Genomic DNA, 21,537 nt, shown 5'->3' with positions numbered 1-21,537 from the left:
TAATGACCTTAATTTAAAAAATGATTTGGAAAAACAAATACCTGTATGACATCTTCAGAAATGCCCCATACAAAATTGTAGGGAAAGGTTCCTGTAATAGGTTTGTTTTCTGGTACTGGTGGGAATCCCTTCTCTTCTATCACTTGCCGATAGAAAAAAGCAGAAGATTTTGGCAGCCTCTCCTTCTCCTTGCTTTGAAAGTCAATGTAAAACAATCCTCGGCGGGTACTGTAACCAGCATCCCATTCAAAGCCATCTACCAGTGACCACGCTGTGTATCCAATAACATCAACTCCATCATACTTCATTGCTGTGAAAGTACAAGGACCAAAAATGTTAATGATGAAATTTTATATTGACCTAATGTCTGGCATGCATCTGCTTTACAGGAAACATTTATCTTCTAGGACTATTTTGCTGCACCTAATTGCTTTGCAAAAATAGGTAGCTTGTTATGTTGATCAACTGGAGAACTACTGTAAGCACAATATTCAATGCTTCTGAAAACCTATTCTCCAGCTAATATAAGCAACATTTAACCCCAAGGAGAAATTGGACTACAAATGTCAGTTATGGCTGGGATTCAAACACTTGTAGTTAAAAGGCTAATGGGTAAAAATGGAGGGAAGTGTGTTGTAAAAAATTCTGTGCTTGGTGATATCAGAAAATAAGCTGGGCTCCATTAGTTCTTGGCTTCAATTAGAAATCAACATTTTTCAATACATGATAGGTAATCAGATTTGATTTTTGATCCATTCATCTAAAGGTGCTTAATACTATGAAAATGGAAGAGGCTAAATTTGCACATCTTGAATATTTCATCATGAATGATAGCTGTTAAAAGAATCACAGATTGGAAATGGAGAAATGCTTCAAGTACTTAGACGGTTAATTGGTTGGTCAGCATTCATTCACAGAGAGCAGATCTCTATCGGAGCAAAAAGCTCATTACTTACTGGCAAGAATTTAGTGTGCTGTTGATTTGATGGAGAGCTCTTTAATTGGCAACACATTGTGACATATCTGTATATGCATGCTGATTGTAGTTTTAAAGCAACACTTTTGGCTGTCTCGTCAGATAAACTAGTTTTCTTGCTCACGTATTATAAGAGCATAAGAATTAGGAGGAGGAGCAGGAGTATGAGGAGTCCTTCCCGCCCCCCCCCCCCCCGCCCATGAGCCTGTTCCGCCATTCAATATCATTGCTGATCTTCAACCTCAACTCCATTTTCCCAACCGATCTCCATATCCCTTGATTCTCCTAGAGTCCAAAAACCTATTTATCTCAGCCTTGAATATACTCGATGATTCAGCATCCACATTCCTTTGGGGCAGAGAATTCTAAAGATTCATAACCGTGAAGAAATTCCTCCTCATTTCAGTCTTAAATGGTCGACCCCTTATCCTGAGACTATGCCCCCTAGTTCTAGACTCTCCAGCTGGAGGAAACAACCTCTCAGCATCTACTCTGTCAATCCCCCTCAGAATCTTATATGTTTCAATGAGATCATCTCTCATTCTTCTAAACCTCAGTGCTAGACCCCAAAGAGCTTGAATGTTAGCCATTTTTTCATCAACAAGGGTATCAAGCAACACTGGCAATAGTGGTCATAGGTACCCCATTTCTGGTTATTAGAGGAGAAAGGGCTAATTTCATTAAAGCTCTTGCAGTATTTCATGAGAAAATAATATTGAGCTGCATCCAAATGGATATTACAAGCAATTCAAAATGTAGGTATTCACTAGAAAAACATATAACATTTTGATGGAAAACAGTCATGTGAAACTAACTATTTATCCTTCATCCACGCATATTTAATCAAATGCAATCAAACCATTACAAATTCACAGGGAATGGCAAAGCAGTTCATTGATTGAATCATGTTTTTTAAAAGCATGCTTCCTTAATAATGGACTCCAGCATTTTCCCAACGACAGATGTTAGGCTAACTGGTCTATAGTTTCCTGCTTTTTGTCTGCCTCCTTTTTTTAAATAGGGGCGTTACATTTGCCGTTTTCCAATCTCATGGGACCGCCCCAGAATCCAGGGAATTTTGGTAGATTACAACCAATGCATTCACTATCTCTGCAGTCACTTCTCTTAAGAACCTAGGATATAAGGCATCAGGTCCAAGGGACTTGTCCGTCTTTAGTCCCACTATTTTACCTAGTACTACTTCATTAGTGATAGTGATTGTATTAATTTTCTCCCTACCCATAGCCCCTTGATTATCCATTATTGGGATGTTTTTAGTGTCTTCTAGAACATACATAAGAATTAGGAACAGGAGTAGGCCATCTAGCCCCTTGAGCCTGCTCCGCCATTCAACAAGATCATGGCTGATCTGGCCGTGGACGTGGACTCAGCTCCACTTACCCGCCCGCTCCCCGTAGCCCTTAAATCCCTTATTGGTTAAAAATCTATCTATCTGTGATTTGAATACATTCAATGAGCTAGCCTCAACTGCTTCCTTGGGCAGAGAATTCCACAGATTCACAACCCTCTGGGAGAAGAAGTTTCTTCTCAACTCAGTTTTAAATTGGCTCCCCCGTATTTTGAGGCTGTGCCCCCTAGTTCTAGTCTCCCCGACCAGTGGAAACAACCTCTCTGCCTCTATCTTGTCTATCCCTTTCATTATTTTAAATGTTTCTATAAGATCACCCCTCATCCTTCTGAACTCCAACGAGTAAAGACCCAGTCTACTCAATCTATCATCATAAGGTAACCCCCTCATTTCTGGAATCAGCCAAGTGAATCGGCCCTGTACCCCCTCCAAAGCTAGTATAACCTTCCTTAAGTAAGGTGACCAAAACTGCACGCAGTACTCCAGGTGCGGCCTCACCAATACCCTATACAGTTGCAGCAGGACCTCCCTGCTTTTGTACTCCATCCCTCTCGCAATGAAGGCCAACATTCCATTCGCATTCCTGATTACCTGCTGCACCTGCAAACTAACTTTTTGTGATTCATACACAAGGACCCCCAGGTCCCTCTGCACCGCAGCATGTTGTAATTTCTCCCCATTCAAATAATATTTCCTTTTACTGTTTTTCTTTCCAAGGTGGATGACCTCACATTTTCCGACATTGTATTCCATCTGCCAAACCTTAGCCCATTCGCTTAACCTATCTAAATCTCTTTGCAGCCTCTCTGTGTCCTCTACACAACCCGCTTTCCCACTAATCTTTGTGCCATCTGCAAATTTTGTTACACTACACTCTGTCCCCTCTTCCAGGTCATCTATGTATATTGTAAACAGTTGTGGTCCCAGCACCGATCTCTGTGGCACACCACTAACCACCGATTTCCAACCCGAAAAGGACCCATCTATCCCGATTCTCTGCTTTCTGTTCGCCAGCCAATTCTCTATCCATGCTAATACATTTCCTCTGACTCCGCGTACCTTTACCTTCTGCAGTAACCTTTTGTGTGGCACCTTATCGAATGCCTTTTGGAAATCCAAATATACCACATCCATCGGTACACCTCTATCCACCATGCTCATTATATCCTCAAAGAATTCCAGTAAATTAGTTAAACATGATTTTCCCTTCATGAATCCAAGTTGTGTCTGCTTGATTGCACTATTCCTATCTAGATGTCCTGCTATTTCTTCCTTAATGATAGCTTCAAGCATTTTCCCCACTACAGATGTTAAACTAACCGGCCTATAGTTACCTGCCTTTTGTCTGTCCCCTTTTTTAAACAGAGGCATTACATTAGCTGCTTTCCAATCCACTGGTACCTCCCCAGAGTCCAGAGAATTTTGGTAGATTATACCGAATGCATCTGCGATAACTTCCGCCATCTCTTTTAATATCCTGGGATGCATTCTATCAGGACCAGGGGACTTGTCTACCTTGAATCCCATTAGCCTGTCCAGCACTACCTCCCTAGTGATAGTGATTGTCTCAAGGTCCTCCCTTCCCACATTCCCGTGACCAGCAATTTTTGGCATGGTTTTTGTGTCTTCCACTGTGAAGATCGAAGCAAAATAATTGTTTAAGGTCTCAGCCATTTCCACATTTCCCATTATTAAATCCCACTTCTCATCTTCTAAGGGACCAACATTTACTTTAGTCACTATTTTCCGTTTTATATATCTGTAAAAGCTTTTACTATCTGTTTTTATGTTTTGCGCAAGTTTACTTTCGTAATTTATCTTTCCTTTCTTTCTTGCTTTCTTAGTCATTCTTTGCTGTCGTTTAAAATTTTCCCAATCTTCTAGTTTCCCACTTTGGCCACCTTATACGCATTGGTTTTTAATTTGATACTCTCCTTTATTTCCTTGGTTATCCATTGCTGGTTATCCCTTCTCTTACCGCCCTTCTTTTTCACTGGAATATATTTTTGTTGAGCACTATGAAAGAGCTCCTTAAAAGTCCTCCACTGTTCCTCAATTGTGCCACCGTTTAGTCTGTGTTTGCAGTCTACTTGAGCAAACTCTGCCCTCATCCCACTGTAGTCCCCTTTGTTTAAGCATAGTATGCTCATTTGAGACACTACTTCCTCACCCTCAATCTGTATTATAAATTCAACCATACTGTGATCACTCATTCCGAGAGGATCTTTTACTAGGAGATCGTTTATTATTCCTGTCTCATTACACAGGACCAGATCTAAGATCGCTTGCTCCCTTGTAGGTTCTGTAACATACTGTTCTAAGAAACAATCCCGTATGCATTCTATGAATTCCTACTCAAGGCTACCCCGTGTGATTTGATTTGACCAATCGATATGTAGGTTAAAATCCCCCATGATTACTGCCGTTCCTTTTTCACATGCCTCCATTATTCCCTTGATTATTGCCCGCCCCACCATGAAGTTATTATTTGGGGACCTATAAACTACGCCCACCAGTGACTTTTTCCCCTTACTATCTCTAATCTCCACCCACCATGATTCAACATTTGTTCATTCGAGTCAATATCATCTCTCACAACTGCCCTGATATCTTCCTTTATTAACAGAGCTACCCCACCTCCTTTCCCTTCTAATCTATCTTTCCGAATTGTCAGATATCCCTGTATATTTAATTCCCAGTCTTGGCCACCTTGCAACCACGTTTCTTAATGGCCACCAAATCATACCCATTTGTAATGATTTGTGCCGTCAACTCATTTACTTTATTTCGAATGCTGCGTGCGTTTAGGTAGAGTGTTTTAATACTAGTTTTTAGACCATGATTTTTAGTTTTGACCCCTCCTGCAGCCCCTTTATATTCATACATATTGTCCCTTCCTATCACCTTGTGGTTTACACTTACCCCAGTGCTACTCTGCTCTGTTGCCTCCTGCCTTTTGCATTCTTTCTTGGGGTCCTGTTCATCTGAGCTCTCACCCACTCTAACTAGCTCAGAGCCCTCTCCTGGGTTCGGAATACTCCTTGCATTGAGGCACCGAGCTTTCATGCTTGCCTTTTTATTACACTTTGACCCTTTAGAATTTTGCTGTACAGTGGCCCTTTTTGTTTTTTGCCTTGGGTTTCTCTGCCCTCCACTTTTACTCATCTCCTTTCTGTCTTTTGCTTTTGTCTCCATTTTGTTTCCCTCTGTCTCCCTGCATTGGTTCCCATCACCCTGCCATATTAGTTTAACTCCTCCACAACAGCACTAGCAAACACTCCCCCTAGGACATTGGTTCCAGTCCTGCGCAGGTGCAGACCATCCAGTTTGTACTGGTCCCACCTCCCCCAGAACCGGTTCCAATGCCCCAGGAATTTGAATCCCTCCCTGCTGCACCACTGCTCCACCCACGTATTCAGCTGCGCTATCCTGCGATTCCTATTCTGACTAGCACGTGGCACTGGTAGAAACCCGAGATTATTACTTTTGAGGTCCTACCTGTTCACCCTCCCTTTTCAGAATGTTCTGCACCCGCTCCGAGACATCCTTGACCCTTGCACCAGGGAGGCAACATACCATCCTGGAGTCTCGGTTGCTGCCGCAGAAACGCCTATCTATTCCCCTTACAATTGAATCCCCTATCACTATCGCTCTTCCACTCTTTTTCCTGCCCTCCTGTGCAGCAGAGCCAGCCACGGTGCCATGAACTTGGCTGCTGCTGCCCTCCCCTGATGAGTCATCCCCCTCAACAGTACTGAAAGCGGTGTATCTGTTTTGCAGGGGGATGACCGCAGGGGACCCCTGCACTACCTTCCTTGCACTGCTCTTCCAGCTGATCTTCCATTCCCTATCTGGCTGTGGACCCTTCACCTGTGGTAAGACCAACTCGGTACACGTGCTACTCACATCATTCTCAGCATCGTGGATGCTCCGGAGTAAATCCACCCTCAGCTCCAATTCCGCAACGCGGACCGTCAGGAGCTGGAGGCGGATACACTTCCCGCACACGTAGTCGTCAGGGACACCGGAAGTGTCCCTGAGTTCCCACATGGTACAGGAGGAGCATATCACGTGTCCGAGCTCTCCTGCCATGACTTAACCCTTAGATGCACTGAAATTGGCAACAACAATGCTGAAGTTTACTCACTGTTATGGAAGAGAAAAAAGAAAAACTACTCACCAATCACCAGCCAATCACTTACGCCCTTGGCTGTGACGTTACCTTTCTGTTTCTTTCTACTTCTTTTTTGCCTTCTCCCTGTAGTTGCACAAGCACGCCTCTTGCCGAACTCGCGCTGCTCCTGGTCTCACTGGCCTTTTGTAGGCCTCTCCGATCCCTGGAACTCCCACCTCTCGCCGAACTCGCGCTGCTCCCAGTCTCACTGGCCTTTTGTAGGCCTCTCCGATCCCCGGAACTCCCACCTCTCGCCGAACTCGCGCTGTTCCCGGTCTCACTGGCCTTTTGTAGGCCTCTCCGATCCCCGGAACTCCCGCCTCTCGCCGAACTCGCGCTGTTCCCGGTCTCACTGGCCTTTTGTACCGTGAAGACCAATGCAAAATATTTGTTCAATGTCTCTGCCAGTTCCCTGATCTCCATTATTAATTGCCCAGTCTCATCCTCCAGGGGACCAACATTTATTTTAGCCACTCTTTTCCTTTTTATGTACCTGTAGAAACTCTTACTCTCTGTTTTAAGCAAATTACAGTGGTGCAGGCCTAACAGGAGCTGTTCAATGAAAAGTGGGAGATGTGGAACTTGAGCCAAAGCATAGCACTTTATACTGATCATAGGATTCACTACTCAAGTAATTACATAGTGCATATTACATACCTTCTAGGTTACATCGCAGGAGAGCTTGTGTTGCTATTAATACTCTCCTCCATATGTTCTGTATATATGTCACTGTGAAAACATTTTGCCAAGTAAGGCACAGAACCACCATTTGAAGCAATGGTTGAACCAGCATTGAAGAAATATCTTGGTGGTCAGTGGTAAGAAAAGATTGGACATTTCTAAACTAGCTCAATATTTCTTTGTAAATGGGTCAACCTTATGTTTTTAGCCCTTTCTCCTCTAATAAGTAGAAATGGGGTTCCCATGACTAGGTAAGAATTGTTCAGTTGCATGTACTATTATTGGGAGCATGCAAAATTTGATGTATAATTATTGTTTATTAAAAAAAAGCTTTATCAAAATTTAAAAAAGCATGATTCAATCAAGCAGAGTCAGCATGGTTTTATGAAAGGGAAATCATGTTTGACAAATTTGCTAGATTTCTTTGAGGATGTAACGAGCAGGGTGGATAAGGGGGGACCAGTGGATGTAGTGTATTTGGATTTCCAGAAGGCATTCGATAAGGTGCCACATAAGAAATTACTGCAGAAGATAAAAGTTCACGGGGTTGGGGGTAATATATTAGCATGCATAGAGGATTGGCTAACAGAAAACAGAGTCAGGATCAATGGGTCATTTTCCAGTGGGCAAACAGTAACTAGTGGGGTGCCACAGGGATTGGTGCTGGGTCCTCAACTATTTACAATTACTATTAATGACTTGGATGAAGGAACCGAGTGTAATGTAGCCAAGTTTGTTGATGATACAAAGATGGGTGGGAAAGCAAATTATGAGGACACAAAAAATCTGCAAAGGGATATAGACAGGCTAAGTGAGTGGGCAAAAATTTGCCAGATGGAGTATAATGTGGAAAAATGTGAGGTTATCCACTTTGGCAGAAATAATAGAAAAGCAAATTATAATGTAAATGGAGAAAAATTACAAAGTGCTGCAGTACAGAGAGACCTGGGGGTCCTTGTGCATGAAACACAAATAATTAGTATGCAGTTACAGCAAGTAATCAGGAAGGCAAATGGACTGTTGGCCTTTATTGCAAAGGGGATAGAGTATGAAACCAGAGAAGTCCTGCTACAACTGTACAGGGTATTGGTGAGGCCACACCTGGAGTACTGCGTTCAGTTTTGGTCTCCGTATTTAAGGAAGGATATACTTGCATTGTTCAGAGAAGGTTCACTAGGTTGATTCTGGAGATGAGGGAATTGACTTAAGAGGATAGGTTGAGTGGGTTGGACCTATACACAGTGGAGTTCAGAAGAATGAGAGGTGATCTTATTGAAACATAAGATAATGAGGGGGCTCAACAAGGTGGATGCAGAGAGGATATTTCCACTCATAGGGGAAACTAAAACTAGGGGACCTTAGAATAAGGAACTGCCCATTTAAAACTGAGATGAGGAGAAATTTCTTCTCTCAGAGGGTTGTGAATCTATGGATTTCTCTGCCCCAGAGAGCTGTAGAGGTTGGGTCATTGAATATATTTAAGGCGGAGACAGACAGATTTTTGAGCGATAAGGGAGTAAAGGGTTATGGGGAGTGGGCAGAGAAGTGGAGCTGAGTCCATGATCAGATCAGCCATGATCTTATTGAATGGCGGAGCAGGTCGAGGGGCCAAATGGCCTACTCCTGTTCGTATTTCTTATGTTCTTATGTAAATAACAGAAAGCACTTTGTATGAAGAATGAATTGGTTAGTAACATTTAAATTCTTAAATTAAATTCCTGATATATATTATATATTAATTATATATCAAGATCTGAAAATATCAATAAATGTCCTTGTTGGTCAAAACTCTTGCATTAACTGTTGTAAGATTTTGAATATTTCTTTGTAAAGGGTCAACCTTGAGTTTGTAGCCCCTTCTCCTCTAATAACCAGAAATGGGGTTCCCATGACCAGGTAATAATTGTTCAGTTGCATGTACTATTGTTGGGAGCAAAAAGATATCCAAAATGTTTTTCATGTTCCATATTTATTGAAAGAGAGAGAATTATTAGAATTGAAGAAACTTTCACATTCTAACCACCTCTGTGTGCAGAAATCCTTTCTAACATCCCATTTAAATATTTTTGTGATCTCTCTGACAGGAGCAGCACTTTCATCTCACAGAAGTCACCGTAGGAAGTCACTTCCACTACTCCCTTTTATAGTTTTTCCTCCTGCCTCCTATTTTTCCATGCTTATCGTTCCTGTGCTTTGTGTTTTTCTCCCTCTCCCACAATCTTCCTTTTCCTGTTCACCCAGTGTGTGTGTGTCTCTCTCTTGTTGAGAACTTGTTACCACATTGAGGCGAATAGAATAGATGCATTCAGGGAGAAACTAGATAAGTACATGAGCAAGAAAGGAATAGAAGATTATGCTGATGGAGCCAGATGAAGTAAGGTGGAAAGAGCTCGTGTGGAGCATAATAACTGGCACAGTCCAAATGGCCTGTTTTTGTGCTGTAAATTCTATGTAATTCTATGTTTCATCTCCACTCTGGCTGGCTTTAGCTCCGTCTCAGCTGTTTTTAACACACACCCCTAAATTGATGCAGTGCAGACATTCATGTTAATTTGAGAATGCTCTCTCTGTCTGTCTCTCTCTCTGTCTCTTCTTCTCCAGCTCCCCAGACACTCACTCAAAAGCTACCAAACTACCAACCCCCATTACTGTTGCATCACCAATGGAACTTCCACCTATTGCCTTTGATCTGGCTGCGAACCCCATTCCACATCCCAGGGAAAGGGTCCTTTAAATAATATGGGCAGGTGCTTGGTACTTGTGCCTGTGGCAGCACAACAAGAGCACCTGCCCTGTCAAGGAACCCTAATCTTGGAGCGACATCCTACAGCTCCAGTAGGGGGTGCCAGAGAGAGGCCAGGCTGGCCAGAAGATAAAGTTAGGCAAAAATGTTTTAACTGCTTCCTCTGATCGAGGGAAATCCAGAATGATCATTAATCCTTCTAGGATTGATTGCAGTTCCTCAGTTGTGGTACCTACACTAGGCCCAGGACAGAAGCTCCTCCCGATCTCAGCAGACATAGGTACCACATTAGTGCTGCACTGTTGGAGGTGCCGTCTTTAAATTAAATGTTAAATCGAGGTCCCGTCTCCCTTCTCGGGTGGACATAAAAGATCACACTGCACTATTCAAAGAAGGCGTTCCGATCAACATTTATCCCTCAACCAGCATCATTAAAACAGATTATCTGGACATTTATTTCATTACTTTGGGTGGAGGCTTACTGTGCACAAATTGGCTGCCGCGTTTCAAGGATGTGAACTCTTCTGTTGCTCACAGTGGAGTTTCTGTTTGATTTTATTTTTAATGAGAAGTTTATTAAGTAAACCTGTACTAATTAGGTTCCACTTAAACTCCCTGGTTGTCGGGTGATTCCTGTCATCAGGTTCTCATCCCAAAAGTGACTTCTTTGAGCAGTTGCATAAGTCAATTCTGAGAAAGGTTAATAGATGGAGTGCTGCACTATGATGGGGTAGATTTTCAACTCACTGCCTGGGTGTAAAAACTGGTGCTACAGTTCACCAATGAAAATGAAAATTGGGAAGTTTCTATAAGGAACCACAATGCCAGTTTTACAAGTTGAAAATGTACACCTCTATCTTGGGGTAACAAACTATTGATATTGCCCCTGTGGAAATATGCCTCCTGTTGGCCAATGGGAGAGGTGCATGCGTTGTGATAATGGAGTAACTCAGAAAACTATCCTGTCCTATTCAGCCTAATAAACTTGCCAGTAGCAAGAGCTTATGGGGAAAAAAAGAGAACCAGAATCATTGAATGTTACAGCACAAAAACAAACTTTTTGACCAATCAAATCTGTGGTGCTGTTTTCCTCCACAAGAGCCACGTTGTCTAATTCCATTTTCCTGCTCATTCTCCACACCCTTTAATATTCCTATTTTTTTTTTTAAAAGCACTTATGCCAAACAAAAACAGTTTGTGGCAGAGAAATCCATATGCTAACCATCTTCAGTGTACAGATATTCTTTCTAACAATCCACTTCATTATTTTTTTGCTGTCTCAACAACCGCAACATCTTCATCTGACAGGATTCCCCATAGGTGACCAGCTTGCAGGCAGTGGGGTGGGGTGATCAAACTATGGGGTGGGGAGGATTCTGAATTATACCTTGTTGCCTCCCCTTTGGAATACCCTTGATTACAGCCTTTCTGCCAGCTCGGATTATTGTTCTATTTTACCTTCCCACCTAGTTTTATTTTTTGCTGGGTGTTGCTGTTGTTGTGGCTGCAGTTGTCAGGACTTGAAGCAGTTTCCTGTCACTAGTTCTTTGTGCCTCTGCTGCCTTTGATCTTGTTCCTCCAAGAGTAATTTCATCACCTTTAAATAGCCTTTAGCTTCAAAGATCCACGGGAACATTTCACCCCGGGCCTTATCATCACTCTTCAAGCATTTTCATAACTTTCGTGCGAATTGTATGAAATTGGAAGATTCATTTAGTTATGCAAGTGCACTCTTGGCATGTTTTGCTTTTCTAAAACATTTCAAAAAGGGAGAACGTCGTGTTTAAAATCAATTGCCTTGAAGTTTCATTGCAACTCTTCTGTCTATTATAATGAAGGAATTAACCATGATTCTAGACCAATATGTCGAGGAACCAACTAGGGGGGAGGCCATCTTAGACTGGGTGTTGTGTAATGATAGAGGATTAATTAGCAATCTCATTGTGCGAGGCCCCTTGGGGAAGAGTGACCATAATATGGTGGAATTCTGCATTAGGATGGAGAATGAAACAGTTAATTCAGAGACCATGGTCCAGAACTTAAAGAAGGGTAACTTTGAAGGTATGAGGCATGAATTGGCTAAGATAGATTGGCTAATGATACTTAAGGGGTTGACTGTGGATGGGCAATGGCAGACATTTAGAGACCGCATGGATGAATTACAACAATTGTACATTCCTGTCTGGCGTAAAAATAAAAAAGGGAAGGTGGCTCAACCGTGGCTATCTAGGGAAATCAGGGATAGTATTAAAGCCAAGGAAATGGCATACAAATTGGCCAGAAATAGCAGCGAACCTGGGGACTGGGAGAAATTTAGAACTCAGCAGAGGAGGACAAAGGGTTTGATTAGGGCATGGAAAATGGAGTACGAGAAGAAGCTTGCAGGGAACATTAAGGCGGATTGCAAAAGTTTCTATAGGTATGTAAAGAGAAAAAGGTTAGTAAAGACAAACGTAGGTCCCCTGCAGTCAGAATCAGGGGAAGTCATAACGGGGAACAAAGAAATGGCAGACCAATTGAACAAGTACTTTGGTTCAGTATTCACTAAGGAGGACACAAACAACCTTCCGGATATAAAAGTGGTCAGAGGGTCTATTAAGGAGGAGGAACTGAGGGAAATCTTTATTAGTCGGGAAATTGTGTTGGGGAAATTGATGGGATTGAAGGCCGATAAATCCCCAGGGCCTGATGGACTGCATCCCAGAGTACTTAAGGAGGTGGCCTTGGAAATAGCGGATGCATTGACAGTCATTTTCCAACATTCCATTGACTCTGGATCAGTTCCTATCGAGTGGAGGGTAGCCAATGTAACCCCACTTTTTAAAAAAGGAGGGAGAGAGAAAGCAGGGAATTATAGACCGGTCAGCCTGACCTCAGTAGTGGGTAAAATGATGGAATCAATTATTAAGGATGTCATAGCAGCGCATTTGGAAAATGGTGACATGATAGGTCCAAGTCAGCATGGATTTGTGAAAGGGAGATCATGCTTGACAAATCTTCTGGAATTTTTTGAGGATGTTTCCAATAAAGTGGACAAAGGAGTACCAGTTGATGTGGTATAGTTGGACTTTCAGAAGGCTTTCAACAAGGTCCCACACAGGAGATTAATGTGCAAAGTTAAAGCACATGGGATTGGGGGTAGTGTGCTGACGTGGATTGAGAACTGGTTGTCAGACAGGAAGCAAAGAGTAGGAGTAAATGGGTACTTTTCGGAATGGCAGGCAGTGACTAGTGGGGTACCGCAGGGTTCTGTGCTGGGGCCCCAGCTGTTTACATTGTACATTAATGATTTAGACGAGGGGATTAAATGTAGTATCTCCAAATTTGCGGATGACACTAAGTTGGGTGGCAGTGTGAGCTACGAGGAGGATGCTATGAGGCTACAGAGTGACTTGGATAGGTTAGGTGAGTGGGCAAATGCGTGGCAGATGAAGTATAATGTGGATAAATGTGAGGTTATCCACTTTGGTGGTAAAAACAGAGAGACAGACTATTATCTGAATGGTGACAGATTAGGAAAAGGGAAGGTGCAACGAGACCTGGGTGTCATGGTACATCAGTCATTGAAGGTTGGCATGCAGGTACAGCAGGCGGTTAAGAAAGCAAATGGCATGTTGGCCTTCATAGCGAGGGGATTTGAGCACAGGGGCAGGGAGGTGTTGCTACAGTTGTACAGGGCCTTGGTGAGGCCACACCTGGAGTATTGTGTACAGTTTTGGTCTCCTAACTTGAGGAAGGACATTCTTGCTATTGAGGGAGTGCAGCGAAGATTCACCAGACTGATTCCCGGGATGGTGGGACTGACCTATCAAGAAAGACTGGATCAACTGGGCTTGTATTCACTGGAGTTCAGAAGAGTGAGAGGGGACCTCATAGAAACGTTTAAAATTCTGACGGGTTTGGACAGGTTGGATGCAGGAAGAATGTTCCCAATGTTGGGGAAGTCCAGAACCAGGGGTCACAGTCTAAGGATAAGGGGTAAGCCATTTAGGACCGAGATAAGGAGAAACTTCTTCACCCAGAGAGTGGTGAACCTGTGGAATTCTCTACCACAGAAAGTAGTTGAGGCCAATTCACTAAATATATTCAAAAGGGAGTTAGATGAAGTCCTTACTACTCGGGGGATCAAGGGGTATGGCGTGAAAGCAGGAAGGGGGTACTGAAGTTTCATGTTCAGCCATGAACTCATTGAATGGCGGTGCAGGCTAGAAGGGCTGAATGGCCTGCTCCTGCACCTATTTTCTATGTTTCTATGTTTCTATGTTTCTTTTAAAATAATGAGCAAGGAAAATGTATATGATTATCATAGAATCATACAGCACAGAAGGAGGCCAATTGACCTCCATTTTTTTGCCTGCTTAACGCCCACTTGTTGACGCCCATTTTACCGCTGAAATTACGTATAGCGCCCATATAGAAACATAGAAACATAGAAAATAGGTGCAGGAGTGGGCCATTCAGCCCTTCGAGCCCGCACCACCATTCAATAAGATCATGGCTGATCATTCACCTCAGTACCCCTTTCCTGCTTTCTCTCCATAGCCCTTGATCCCTTTAGCCATAAGGACCACATCTAACTCCCTCTTGAATATATCCAATGAATTGGCATCAATAACTCTCTGCGGTAGGGAATTCCACAGGTTAACAACTCTCTGAGTGAAGAAGTTTCTCCTCATCTCAGTCCTAAATGACTTACCCCTGATCCTTAGAAGGGGTATATATCACTCATTTTGGCACAAAATGGAAACTGGCGGGCATTTTTCGGAAACTTATCGGCGAGCATTATTTTCCCCATTTGCTTAACGCCGAGAAAAAATATTACCACCCGCCCTCTTTTTTGGGGCGGAATCAGCAGAATGGGCCAATTCAACACCCATAATATCGCCCAGCGTTACTTTCCGCATAGAATTAACGCCGAGATTCAATATTAACGCCCGCTGACTGTTTTTTGTCGTAAAGAGCATATTTACCCAAACTAGCGGCCATGGAAATCGTCCATCGTCAATTTCACCATCTCGCACACATATCGCCCACAATATCGCTCGCTCAAAAAACCACCCACAAAAAGTGGAACTAACCGGGACGAATCACAGCGTTATGGACATGTTGTAGATCACATGTTGCGTCCTTTAAAAGGCCGCTGTGCTTCAACCTCGGCGGAGTTCAGATGTACTCTGCAGGTCGTTGGAGTTGATGTGAACATCTCTAAAAACATCTTGACCACACTGTGACCGATTGGAATTGAAGAGGTGTGTTCATCGGGACATTCCTTGTTTGTGTGCAATCGGTGGAAACAGAGAGCTACTGCAATGGGACCTGTTCTTTCTCATCATCTCTTGGTGACCAAATACATGCAGCAGACTCGACAACGCCGAAGGAACACTGCACTGCATTATGTGCCCAATGTTTGAAGTGACAGACAGATGAGGAGGACCAGACATTACACCCCCCACAAGTACAAGGGGAAGCATTTTTACTTCAACTTGCCCGACACCACCTGCCTTCGGAGACTGCGCTTCCACAAAGAGGTTATCACTGAGGTATGCCAGCTGATAAGGGCAGATCTGCAGCCTGCCAGTACCATCAGAACTGCACTGTCCGTCGAGGTCCATGCCTCGGGTTCTTTTCAGGCCACAGCTGGTGACATTTGCAGTATGTCTCAGCATGCCACACATCACTGCATCAGACAGGTCACTGAAGCCCTGTACGCACGCAGGAGAGACTTGATCAGCTTCCCTATGACCAGGGAGGCACAGAGTGAGAGGGCTTTAGGATTCTCCAGAATTGCAAACTTCCCCAAGGTGCAGGGAGCAATAGACTATATGCACATCACGATGCGGGCACTTTTTCAGGATGCTGAGGTTTTCAGGAACTGCAAGGGATTCAACTCCCTGAATGTCCAGCTGGTTGTCGACAACCAGCAAATTATACTGGCAATGAATGCTCAATTTCCGGGCAGCATCCATGATGCGCACATCCTGCGTGAGAGCACTGTATCTGACTTGTTTAACAATGAGCCACAAGGTCAAAGCTCGATGCTTAGGGACAAAGGCTATGGCCTTGCCATCTGGCTGATGACCCCCCTGCGTGACACCCACACTGAGGCTGAGAGGCGATATAACGAGAGCCACAGATCAACTCGCAATATCGTGGAGAAAACCATTGGAGTGCTGAAGCAGCGCTTCAGATGCCTGGACCACTCAGGAGGCGAGCTCCAATACCACCCTGAGCAAGTAGCTCAATTCGTGGTGGTGTGCTCCATGCTGCACAACTTGGCTATCAGGAGGGGACAAGAATTACCTGATGAGTCTGACAGTCCACCTCACCAGAGAGAAGAAGAGGAGGATGAGGAGGCGGATGCTGACATCGGGCCAGACAATCAGGCTGATGCTGAAGCCATGCCCCCGCCCCTCTGTAGACCGCATGAAAGGGCCCATGGTGGCATGATAGCTGCAAGAGCCTTACGTCAGGAGCTCATCGATGATCACTTTGCCTGAAAGAATGTTGGTGTTATTTACAAGGCTGACACACTACTGGGTGTGCAGGTCATACATCAATGGTGGGCATCACCTTGGTGACAGTTCAAATTTAAGTTGATTAAAGTTAAGTGTGATTATACCCTATGACGTTAAGAAATCACCAACATGTAATGGTGCAGCTATCTGAGCCAATGTGCTACAAGGTTTTGTCAAATAAAAAACATTTAAACCGAACATTAGTCTGAAATCATCAGTATTTCTGTACAAAATAGGAGGTGGTGGGTTGGCTTGACCCATCCACCTCCACGGAGGTGTGTGGGGTTGCTGACCCATCCACCTCCATGGCACGAACCTGGTATTGCAGTACTTCCAGGAACGGTGCTTGGGCTCTAGGCCTTTTGGCTAAGAGCATTAGCGCAGGGTGCTCCTTGATGTGTGCAAGGTGACCTCTGGCATTTGTGATCTGACAAAGAATTGGAAAGATTGGCTACGAAAAAAAAAAAAAAAAATTCTGTACAAACCAACTCTTCCACCACCCCCTCCTCCCCTCATCCCCGGCTTCTCCTCCCCACCTCTACCCCTTTCCCTTCCCTTCCTGACTCCAAGCCGTCTGGCCGAGGAGGTCCTCAGGCGATGTTTCATTGGGGTGGGTGAGGGCCGAAGCACTGTTTGAACGGATACAGGAGAGGACGGTCCCGAGATGGGAATGTGCTCCGAGCCAGAAGCAAGATGTTGATCCTGGCTCTCATGTGTCGTTGACAATGGGGGTGAGTCACCTTGGGGTGCAGTCTGGCGCTCCGGGACCACTGGGAGCCCTCTGCCACCAGTGTTACTGGCTACCAGCTCCAGGGCTTCCTCCATTCCTTCCATTTTATATGTTATTTGTTGGACAAAAACTCGATGCCAACTATGTTCTTGGTGCTTAGTAGGCTTTTTGCTACTGGTGAATTTCCGTTGTGCCTCCCCCAACAGCCAAACAAGCACACACCACAGCCACACACGCTTTCAGTGTCTCTGAGCTCCCTCTCTCTCTGTATCCTCTTCTGCGCATGTCCAGAATCGCGGGAATCGAGCGTTGCCATGCTGTTGCTAAGGACGGCCACACTTTACGGCAGTAGGTCAGAAAAATGTAATGCTACCGCCCATTCGATATCGCTTGCGGTAACGCCCCTTTTCAAAAATGTAATCTAGGTGTTTTGAGAATGAGCGAGAAGCGAGTGATCTGAAAACCCTTTTTTAACGCCCACGCCGGAAAAGTGGAGGCTCTAGCCCTATGTGTCTGTGCCGACTCGTTGAAAGAGCAGTCCAATTAGTCCAATCCAGGGCAGTCCAACTCCCCTGCTCTTTCCCCATAACTCTCCAAATTTCTCCTTTTCAATTGGAAAAGTTTACAAGTTGCTATTGAGTGCTTCCACCACCATTTCAGGTAATGCATTCCCGATCATAGCAACACGCTGTGTCAAAAAATAATTCTCCTCAGTTCCCCCCTAGATTTTTTGCCAATTATTTTAAATTTGTGTCCTTTAGTTTCGACCCTCCCGCCAGCGGAAACAGTTTCTCCCCATCTACTCTATCAAAACCCCTCATCATTTTCAATACCTCTATTAAATCTCCCTTTAACCTCCTCCGCTCTAAGGTGATGTTAAAAATGTTCACACAAATATTCCCATAACATACTTTCACAATGACTAGCTTTGAATTTCTGTTCATCAATGTGTAAAAGTTTGTTCTGGTGAAATGATTTATTCTGAAAACATAACAAACCTTTGTTCAACACTATCACTTACTCTATATGTGTTGCCACACAACAGGTAAGGATTCTATCACAGCACATTGTAAACTGTTCAATTTAGGTTCAGTGGGAGCACTCTCATCTCTGAATCAAAAGATTGTGGGTCCAAGTGATGGAGTGCTGCACTTTCAGAAATGCCATCTATTGGATAGGACATTAAACGGAGACCCATCTGCCCTCTTGGGTGGCTGTAAAAGATCCCATGGCACTATTTGAAGATGAGTAGGGAAACTTTCCCTGGTGTCCTGGCCAATATTTATCCCTCAACCAATATCACTAACACAGACTATCTGGTCATTATCTCATTGCTCTGTGTGGGACCTCGCTGTAGGAAATGTGGCTGCTATATTTCCTACATTACAACAGGGACGACACTTCAAAAGTACTGCGCTGGATGTAAAGCACTTTGGGATGTCCTGAGGTTGTGAAAGGTGCTATATAAATGCAAGTTCTTCCATTCTTTTTTGAAGAGTGTTTAAATCTAGTGGATTCAGATCTTCCTGCAGGTGAACTATTTCTCATCAGAGGTAGAACATTTGATTTATTTTCTGCTTGAAAAGATTTAATAATGGTCATAGTTAATTGTAAAATATCAATTTGTTGTGGCATTATAAATGAATCTTCTTTAAGTCAGAACTTTTAAAAACAATAGTAAAATGGTAGAAAAACATTACCTTTCAGCACATCCATGAGAAATCTCTTTAAATAATACATATTCTGAACATCCTCAGTCTTTGTGCTGCTACTGCCGTCCCAGCCATTTTCCACAATGAATATTTTTGAGTTGTTGTATTCCATGTGAATCCAAGAGAGAAGCTGTCTCAGAAGGTATTTTTTGGATTGATTAAATAACAGCTTTGAGTCCAGAAGTCGAAAGCTCCGTGGCCCAAATGAAAGTGCAAAGAAGTCAGCTGTTTTCTTTATTTCCATTTTCTCTCCGTCGTCAAAAACTGGCAGCAGAGATTTGAGGTTATCTTTCATACACGCTGGATAATCGCCATCTATGAATATCGGTTTCGCAAACCAACCTAATACAGAGTCGACGGAGCACTGGCATAGCTTCACAGCTTTAGGATTAATGTCCCCATTCTTCGGCCCAACCCAGTGGGAAGCCAAAGCAATTGACACATGACCTCGTTGAGACTGGCGGAAATGGTCATTGTAGATATGCCAAATCCTGGAGTGTGCCTGGTAATCAACATATTAAATGTAAGGTTAATTATTTTATAATAAATTCAATCTAATCCTGGTCAAAGAGACATTTATTTTGTTAGGCAACACACACTACACTTTAATGCTTAAAAACTTATTCATTCCACTAGTTCCATTTTTATGTATTTGAATTTCTTCCTGTTTCACCAGGTCTCCCAAGGTCTCCACGGATATGAAATAGAGGAAAGCCAGTTAGTCCCATATGCTATAGATGTGGCCATTAGGAGTTGCCTCTGACTTTCCTTCCTTGTGAGAAAGTGGAACTGTGCTCAGTGCTTGCTCATGTAGATAACATAAAGTACTAAATATTAGTATTTCTTCTCTCAGAGGGTTGTGAATCTTTGGAATTCTCTGCCCCTGTGGAGGCTGGGTCGTTGAATATATTTAAGGTGGAGAGAGACAGGTTTTTGAAGGATAAGAGAGTTAAGGGTTATGGGGAGCGGGCAGGGAAGTGGAGTTGAGGTCAGGATCGGATCAGCCATGATCTTATTGAATGGCAGAGCAGGCTCGAGGAGCCATATGGACTGCTCCTATTTCTTATGTTTGTATGTAAATATGTCACAAACTACAGGTGCACAAATGCAGGTTCTTCCACATTGTGCCAGAATATGTTGGAACATTAGTTCACTGTTTTACTACAAATCTGTGATTTCAGTGTACTCATGTTATCTTTACTGGGGTTAAAGCCAGTCGTGCTAGCTGTTTGTGCCGTTCACAGAGAGTACATATTGTGGTCTAATCTGCCAAATGCATTAATATGTATCTCAAATTTGATTTTGTCAAACAAGAAGGGTTTAATATGCTAATGTCTATCGAATGTAGAGTCCTTGGTGTCATTCTTTCCAGTAGTGTTTCTGATGGTGTTAATTTCCAGTAATTGCAGATCATTCAACGAGCTTGGGATAAACATCTTACATAGTTCAGAACAGATGAATGAATAACCATCTAATGTTAAGCACCTCGGGGCATTTTACTATGTTAAAGGTGCTATATAAATGCAAGTTGTTGTAATGTAGTTATGAAAGGATACATTTTAATATCTTTGTTTGGAGTATCTTCAAAGGAATGTAAATAGTATATCTGAGATTGACTTTCTCCCCGGTCGGTACTAGTGTAAGAGTGTCAGGGGTGCAGAGACCATTAGCAGGTCTATGGTAGTATTTCATCATGTATTAAAGTGAGCGACAATGTTTCAAGGATCAGTTTTATGTTCAGCATTAATACAGGAAAAGCGTCTTTGTTTTGACATTATTGAGGAGAAGAGTAAACTTTGTAATTACTGTAAATTGTTTGTACTGAGCATGGTTCATTGTTGAATAAATTTGTCTGTTGGTTTATAGCTTGAACTAAGTCTGATAGATTGTATTTTGTTCCATCTTCTGAAGTCGAGGAGATCAATGCGGGAGCATATGGTATGTTGTCGTAAGCCGGAATACAGTGGTGACCTGAGTTTTGTTACATTTACTTAAATATTGAGCAGTTAAAGGCATGCTCTGTTTTGTAGGGAAACCACAAACTCCACCGACAAGAGTAATAGATGATGCTAATCCCAAGAAGAATATCCAACATAAAGATATAAGCATCCATCTCTCAGTCACCTTTCAAGGCTGAAATTCTCATGTTTATCCAACCTTTCCTCATAACTCAGACTTGTGGCTCATTCTTTACCACCTCCAGGGTTTGACTATCTCCTACATCTTGGTAACCAGAAATGAACATAGTACCCTAGGGCAATGCTCCCTCTATGCTGCGCAGCTGTGCAGCAACGGGAAAGGTCACTCACCGGCTTCCCAATTGTAAATACCGCGCATACGGAGAAATTTAAAGAGACCGCGCACTAAAAGAAACATGCTACGCAGATCACTGCTCAGCTTTCAGGGAACATTGCCCGAGGATGTGGTCCAACTGGAGCACTGTATAGCATAGGTAGCACCTCGTGTGATTTGCATTGATTTTTTATTGGCATCCTATTTGATTTGTTAATCCACAGTGATTGGATGTGTTGAGTGCCAAACAAACAAAACTCCTAGATCTCTTTCAGCTTTCTTATTAGCTAGTTCACCACATTCACCACTTATGCCTCTCATTCTTCAGTCTTATAGAAACATAGA

General features: G+C 43.2%; 1 protein-coding gene across 1 annotated transcript in view; it reads right to left on the bottom strand.

Annotated features, from left to right (window-relative positions):
• The window catches only part of kl (klotho), a 168,261-nt gene that overhangs the window by 47,966 nt on the left and 98,758 nt on the right, over positions 1 to 21,537 (bottom strand). The window contains exons 2-3 of the mRNA XM_070892342.1: positions 18,889 to 19,402; positions 42 to 310 (exon numbers count right to left, since the gene is read on the bottom strand). Coding sequence (XP_070748443.1) covers positions 42 to 310; positions 18,889 to 19,402 — 783 coding nt within the window. The remainder of the gene's footprint in view (positions 1 to 41; positions 311 to 18,888; positions 19,403 to 21,537) is intronic.

The sequence above is a fragment of the Pristiophorus japonicus genome, chromosome 10 (genome assembly GCF_044704955.1).
Source record: "Pristiophorus japonicus isolate sPriJap1 chromosome 10, sPriJap1.hap1, whole genome shotgun sequence".
Lineage (NCBI taxonomy): Eukaryota > Metazoa > Chordata > Chondrichthyes > Pristiophoridae > Pristiophorus > Pristiophorus japonicus.
This window is presented reverse-complemented; position numbering and strand designations above follow the sequence as displayed.